Source organism: Coregonus lavaretus (genome assembly GCF_964263955.1).
Source record: "Coregonus lavaretus genome assembly, chromosome: 17".
Taxonomy (NCBI): Eukaryota; Metazoa; Chordata; class Actinopteri; order Salmoniformes; family Salmonidae; genus Coregonus; species Coregonus lavaretus.
The window spans coordinates 44,970,502-44,978,213 of NC_140004.1; the positions used below are offsets into that span (position 1 = coordinate 44,970,502).

Genomic DNA, 7,712 nt, shown 5'->3' on the forward strand with positions numbered 1-7,712 from the left:
GTTTGACCAGGTAAGAGAACACAGCACTACCAGTGTATCCATCTCTGTCTCCCCCTGGTGTCCAGGATGTGAATGACATGTGGAGTTTCCAGCACCCCCAGCTGTACGTGCCAGGCCAGATGAATCAGTACTTCAGTAAGACAGCCTTCTTTAAGTGCGCCCTCCACAGTGTCTACAGCTCAGTGGTGCTGTTCTTCATCCCCTTTGCTGCCATGTGCGACACGGTCCGAGACGACGGCCGAGACATTGCTGACTACCAGTCCTTCGCCCTGCTGGCCCAGACCTGCCTGGTCATCACCGTCTGTATACAGGTACAACACAGTAAACTACTGTGAATAGAAATCAAGGGTAAAATCTCTGAACTTTTGAGTTCATCAGGGTATGTGGGCTACTTATTTAATGGTAAACTGCCTGTACCTGGGTCCGACTGAATAGCCAACGGTCTCTCCATGGACAGTTGTTTGTCCGTCTGTTTGTCTGTCTCTGGTGTTATTCGTCAGTTATATATTCTCATGTGTTTATTTGCTATAGCTTGCAAGAGGATGGTCCTAACCCCCCCCCCCCCCCCCCCTCTTCTCCCCCCCTCTTCTCTCCCCTCCCCCCCCCACCTTCTTCTCCCCCCTCTCCCCCTGCCTCCCCTGTAGCTGGGTCTAGACCTGTCCTACTGGACAGCGGTGAACCAGTTCTTTGTGTGGGGGAGTCTGGCCATGTACTTTATTGTCACCTTCACCATGTACAGCAACGGCACGTACCTCATCTTCCCTGCATCCTTCCCCTTCATCGGTGAGCAACGCACTCCACACAACACAACACTACACTACACTACACTACAGACCACTACACTACCCTACAGACCACTACACTACACTACAGACCACTACACTACACTACAGACCACTACACTACAGACCACTACACTACACTACAGACCACTACACTACACTACAGACCACTACACTACAGACCACTACACTACACTACAGACCACTACACTACACTACAGACCACTACACTACAGACCACCACACTACAGACCACTACACTACACTACACCTACAGACCACTACACTACACTACAGACCACTACACTACAGACCACTACACTACACTACAGACCACTACACTACACTACAGACCACTACACTACACTACAGACCACTACACCTACAGACCACTACACTACACTACAGACCACTACACTAGACTACACTACAGACCACTACACTACACTACAGACCACTACACTACACTACAGACCACTACACTACAGACCACTACACTACAGACCACTACACTACAGACCACTACACTACACTACAGACCACTACACTACAGACCACTACACTACACTACAGACCACTACACTACACTACAGACCACTACACTACACTACAGACCACTACACTACACTACAGACCACTACACTACATACCACTACAGACCACTACACTACAGACCACTACACTACACTACACTACAGACCACTACACTACACTACAGACCACTACACTACACTACAGACCACTACACTACAGACCACTACAGACCACTACACTACAGACCACTACACTACACTACAGACCACTACACTACCGACCACTACAGACCACTACACTACAGACCACTACAGTACACTACAGACCACTACAGACCACTACACTACAGACCACTACACTACACTACAGACCACTACACTACAGACCACTACACTACAGACCACTACACTACAGACCACTACACTACACTACACTACAGACCACTACACTACACTACAGACCACTACACTACAGACCACTACACTACAGACCACTACACTACACTACAGACCACTACAGACCACTACACTACAGACCACTACACTACACTACAGACCACTACACTACAGACCACTACACTACAGACCACTACACTACACTACAGACCACTACACTACACTACACTACAGACCACTACACTACACTACAGACCACTACACTACAGACCACTACACTACAGACCACTACACTACACTACAGACCACTACACTACAGACCACTACAGACCACTACACTACACTACAGACCACTACACTAGACTACAGACCACTACACTACAGACCACTACACTACAGACCACTACACTACACTACAGACCACTACACATCACTACACTACAGACCACTACACTACACTACACAACACTACACTACAGACCACTACACTACACTACAGACCAGTACACTACAGACCACTACACTACAGACCACTACACTACACTACAGACCACTACACTACAGACCACTACACTACACTACAGACCACTACACTATACTAGACTACAGACCACTACACTACAGACCACTACACTACACTACAGACCACTACACTACACTACAGACCACTACACTATACTAGACTACAGACCACTACACTATACTATACTACACTACACTACAGACCACTACACTACACTACAGACCACTACACTACAGACCACTACACTACAATACAGACCACTACACTACAGACCACTACACTACAGACCACTACACAACACTACACTACACTACAGACCACTACACTACACTACACAACACTACACTACAGACCACTACACTACACTACAGACCACTACACTACAGACTACTACACTATACTAGACTACAGACCACTACACTACAGACCACTACACTACACTACACTACAGACCACTACACTATACTAGACTACAGACCACTACACTACACTACAGACCACTACACTACACTACAGACCACTACACTACACTACAGACCACTACACTACAGACCACTACACTACAGACCACTACACTACACTACAGACCACTACACTACACTACACTACAGACCACTACACTACAGACCACTACACTACAGACCACTACACTACACTACAGACCACTACACTACAGACCACTACACTACACTACAGACCACTACACTACACTACACACCACTACACTATACTAGACTACAGACCACTACACTATACTATACTACACTACACTACAGACCACTACACTACACTACAGACCACTACACTACAGACCACTACACTACAATACAGACCACTACACTACAGACCACTACACTACAGACCACTACACAACACTACACTACACTACAGACCACTACACTACACTACACAACACTACACTACAGACCACTACACTACACTACAGACCACTACACTACAGACTACTACACTATACTAGACTACAGACCACTACACTACAGACCACTACACTACACTACACTACAGACCACTACACTATACTAGACTACAGACCACTACACTACACTACAGACCACTACACTACACTACAGACCACTACACTACACTACAGACCACTACACTACAGACCACTACACTACAGACCACTACACTACACTACAGACCACTACACTACACTACACTACAGACCACTACACTACAGACCACTACACTACAGACCACTACACTACACTACAGACCACTACACTACAGACCACTACACTACAGACCACTACACTACAGACCACTACACTACAGACCAATACACTACAGACCAATACACTACAGACCACTACAGACCACTACACGACTCGTCGTGAAACACTATCTTGACCCGAGACAAACTCTAGCCCTTAGAGTTGAAGGAGCAATGTGGTTTACATTCATGTTAAAGCTGTGTGTGTGTGTCTCCCCTACACCAGGCACAGCCAGGAACTCCCTGAACCAGCCCAACGTGTGGCTGACCATCCTCCTCACCTCCATCCTCTGTGTACTTCCTGTGGTCGCCTACCGCTTCCTGTTGATACAGCTCCGCCCCACCATCAACGACAAGGTGGGAACACTGACCAACCACATGCTGTCTTCTAGAAACCACTGACCAATCGCACTCTGGTTTTGGAGGATTTCTAAATTTGTTAAAGGTCGTGAACAGTCAAAATTATGTTTTTCATGAGATTGGATGATATGTGGATGAAACCAGATCAAAGTGTGATGACCAAAGTATGGAAAATGACTGTTGCTTCTAAACTGATAAAGTTTTATCATAAAGTTATTGGTCCCCTCCCCTGTGTAAAACACTTGGATTCAGGAGACGGGATTATTAAGGGGATAGGGTGACATCTCCATAACTCTCTCATTTTAATACACCAATGGTAACATGATATTCTCTTACCTGTGGTCCTCTGTAGCTCAATTGGTAGAGCACGGCGCTTGTAACGCCAGGGTAATGGGTTCGATCCCCGGGACCACCCATACGTAAAAATGTATGCACACATGACTGTAAGTCGCTTTGGATAAAAGCGTCTGCTAAATGGCATATTATTATTATTATTATTATTATTATTATTATTATTATTATTACCTAATTTAAATAAGTACCCTTGTAACCAACATCGGAGAAGATGTGTTTGCAGAGGGGTGTGGTTTATATAGCTAGATAGCTACACTACTGGTGCCAAAATTGGACTGTAGGGTGTCAGCAAATATAATTAAAAGTTTACCCTATTCATCTATGGCAAATACACTTAGATGTTTCCCCATTCATCTGATCTTAGCTAGTTACTGGCATGGAACAAAAGGGGGGTAAGTGTCATTCAAAACTCAAGACGCAATTGTCAACTCAACACATCCGTCAGAGCTGCTGTGAACCGCATCACAAGAGACATGGCAACCGGGAGATGGATAAAACATTTGACATCATTGATGCAATTTCAATGTTGTATTGAGTTGCTTTGTGTAACATCAAATTAGCTTGAGATGATTTTACTGCCACACTGCTCATCCAAGTTGCTTGACATAGGCGTTCCAAAGAGCTGTCAGTCGAGGTCGAGTTCATGAATGTAAGCTCCCCGCCCACTCTCTTTTCAAACTTCCTGGTAGTTAGCCATGAGAGAGAACTACTAAAAACAAATATTAGGGTGATATTTTAGTCACTCAAAAGGGTATTTTAGATTGGAATCAGAAAGACTGTTCGGGACCTTTAAGCGTTGTTCCCTGGTGTTGTTGTTTTTGTTTGCCTGTATTCCCTATTATATTACATTACAAAGACAATCATAACTGACCTACGATACTTTTAAATCTTAAACTTTGCTGTCCTGTCCTACTCCTATCCCCTCCCCTCCCTACCAGGTGATGTTCAAGGTGAGACAGGCCAAGGCCACGCCCCCTCCCCCACCACGACGAGCCAGGATCCGCCGTACCAGCACTCGCCGCTCCGGCTACGCCTTCTCGCACGCGAAGGGCTACGGGGACCTGGTGACGTCTTACCATTTCCTGCGCCGTCCCGCCGTCACGCTCGCCACCGCTTTCACCCCTCTGGGACGCACCACAGGGTTCAGCCCCACGGGCCGCTCGGCAGGATACAGCCCCACTGGGAACGCTCTGAACTCCAGACCACAGGACGTGGAGGTGACATCACTACAGATGTACCGCACAGTGCGAGACACCGCCTTCTGAGGGAAGAGAGGAAGAGGATGTGGAGGAGTTGTTGTTGTTGTTGTTGTTGTTTACAGAGGACCAAATCAGGGGGGCGTGATATGTAAAATAAATATCCTAAACATTGACACATACTGTAACTGTCCACACACAAATCTCTATGACGACAGACTTGTCGGAGCATTCCCAAGACCCTTGTGTCTGGTAGGTCCCACTCTCTTTTTCTGCTTCATTCCCTCTCCTATTCTAATCATTGGCCTTGTGTCCCATCAGGACTGTTGTCATGGGGCAACGTGCCTCTCCTGTTCCAATCATTGGCCTTGTGTCCCATCAGGACTGTTGTCATGGGAAACGTACCTCTCCTGTTCCAATCATTGGCTTTGTGTCCCATCAGGAATGTTGTCATGGGAATCGTACCTCTCCTGTTCCAATCGTTGGCTTTGTGTCCCATCAGGACTGTTGTCATGGGGAAACGTACCTCTCCTGTTCCAATCGTTGGCCTTGTGTCCCATCAGGACTGTTGTCATGGGGAAACGTACCTCTCCTGTTCTAATCATTGGCCTTGTGTCCCATCAGGACTGTTGTCATGGGGAAACATACCTCTACAGGTCAACTGTATGCTATATTGTCTATCAGGACAGATTGACTGTAAGGTACTTTAAGGGTATCAACTGGGGATATACTATTACACTATACTACAGTATGACGTTGTACTCAGTGCTGTTACACCATAGGAACGTACACTGAGTGTACAAAACATTAAGAACACCTTACTAATATTGAGTCGCACCCCCCCCCCCCCCTTTTGCCCTCAGAACAGCCTCAATTAGTCGGGGCATGGACTCTACAAGGTGTCAAGTGTTCCACAGGTATGCTGGCCAATGTTGACTCCAATACTTCCCACAGTTGTGCCAAGTTGGCTTGATGTCCTTTGGGTGGTGGACCATTCTTGATACACACGGGAAACTGTTGAGCGTGAAAAACCCAGCAGCGTTGCAGTTCTTGACACAAACCGGTGCGCCTGGCACCTACTACCATACCCCGTTCAAAGGCACTTAAATATTTTGTCTTGCCCATTCACCCTCCGAATGTCACAATTGTCTCAAAGCTTAAAAAACCTTCTTTAACCTGTCTCCTCCCCTTCATCTACACCGATTTGAAGTGGATTTAACAAGTGACATCAATAAGGGATCATAGCTTTCACTTGGATTCACCTGGTCAGTCTATGTCATGGAAAGAGCAGGTGTTCTTAATGTTTTGTACACTAAGTGTACTACAGTATGACTTCGTACTGTGACACCATAGGAACGCACTAAACCAAAGGCCAGACCAAACCTCTCACAGCCGTGGGCTTTATGCCTTCTTCTACCCTCACCCAGCAACCAGCCCTCTCCTCTCCCACTGTGATAATACCAGTATACAATCACACAGCTGGAGAGATGTACTGAACACTAACCATGGAGGGAGTTGGTAGGAGTTAGACCTTTCCTGTCTCTGGTCCACACTCCATTCCAGTTGGTGGCGGTAATGCACCTTGAAGTTGGTTGCCAACCGTCATATAAAAATCCACAGAAGAAGAAGATTGTGGAGTTAAGATGGAGGCTATCACCAGCAGAATCCTGATTGTATGAACAAGTGTTTTTGCCCTTTTAAACCAAACAATGTTTTTTTATATATACACATTTCGCTGAATAACTACCTGTGGACTTTTAGAAGTTAGACATTTGTTTTTTTTATAAAGGAGATGGATCTACTATCTTCTGTTCAGTGTTGTTCATCCAAGGGCTGAATCAGTTTTCATCCTGAATGGGATAGTGAAATGGTTAGCATGCGTAAAAACGTAAAAAATATTTGTTACCCTATAGTCTATATATTGGGTGGTTGAAATTGTTTAATTTCATATTTGATTAGACATATTATATTTGACCTTGTTTCGATGTTGATAGTTAAATGGTATGTTTGAATCAACATTGTTTTAACGTCATGCCATCATCAACCTAAATAAAGAGGTATATTGAAATAAAAAGTGAAGCCACAGTCCAACAATTCTTGCCTGAACAGTGACCCCTACTGGTATAAGAGGTGTAAATCACTTCAGTGAGAACGAGTCTAGCGTCCAGATGTCTACCTCTATGTACCCTGCTTAGTTTTGGAAACAACCTGTGTCAGTTTCAACTGAGCTATCATATCAACACATTTTGTACGTTGATCAGCTTCCATACTCATTTGCGTAGACTACCTAAATAACATTGAAAAGTTGAAAGTAACTCTCTCTCTTACGCAATC

The 7,712-nt window shown here is 45.3% G+C and overlaps 1 protein-coding gene across 1 annotated transcript; it reads left to right on the top strand.

The window, feature by feature from the left end:
• The first annotated feature begins 22 nt into the window (after positions 1-22).
• On the top strand, positions 23-7,446 carry LOC311145087 (putative phospholipid-transporting ATPase IM). Its single transcript, XM_084181264.1, has 4 exons — positions 23-311; positions 645-783; positions 3,695-3,825; positions 5,121-7,446. The coding sequence occupies exons 1-4, from the start codon at positions 78-80 to the stop codon at positions 5,445-5,447; spliced, it is 831 nt and encodes a 276-aa protein (XP_084037390.1). The 5' UTR covers positions 23-77; the 3' UTR covers positions 5,448-7,446.
• The last annotated feature ends 266 nt before the right edge of the window (positions 7,447-7,712 follow it).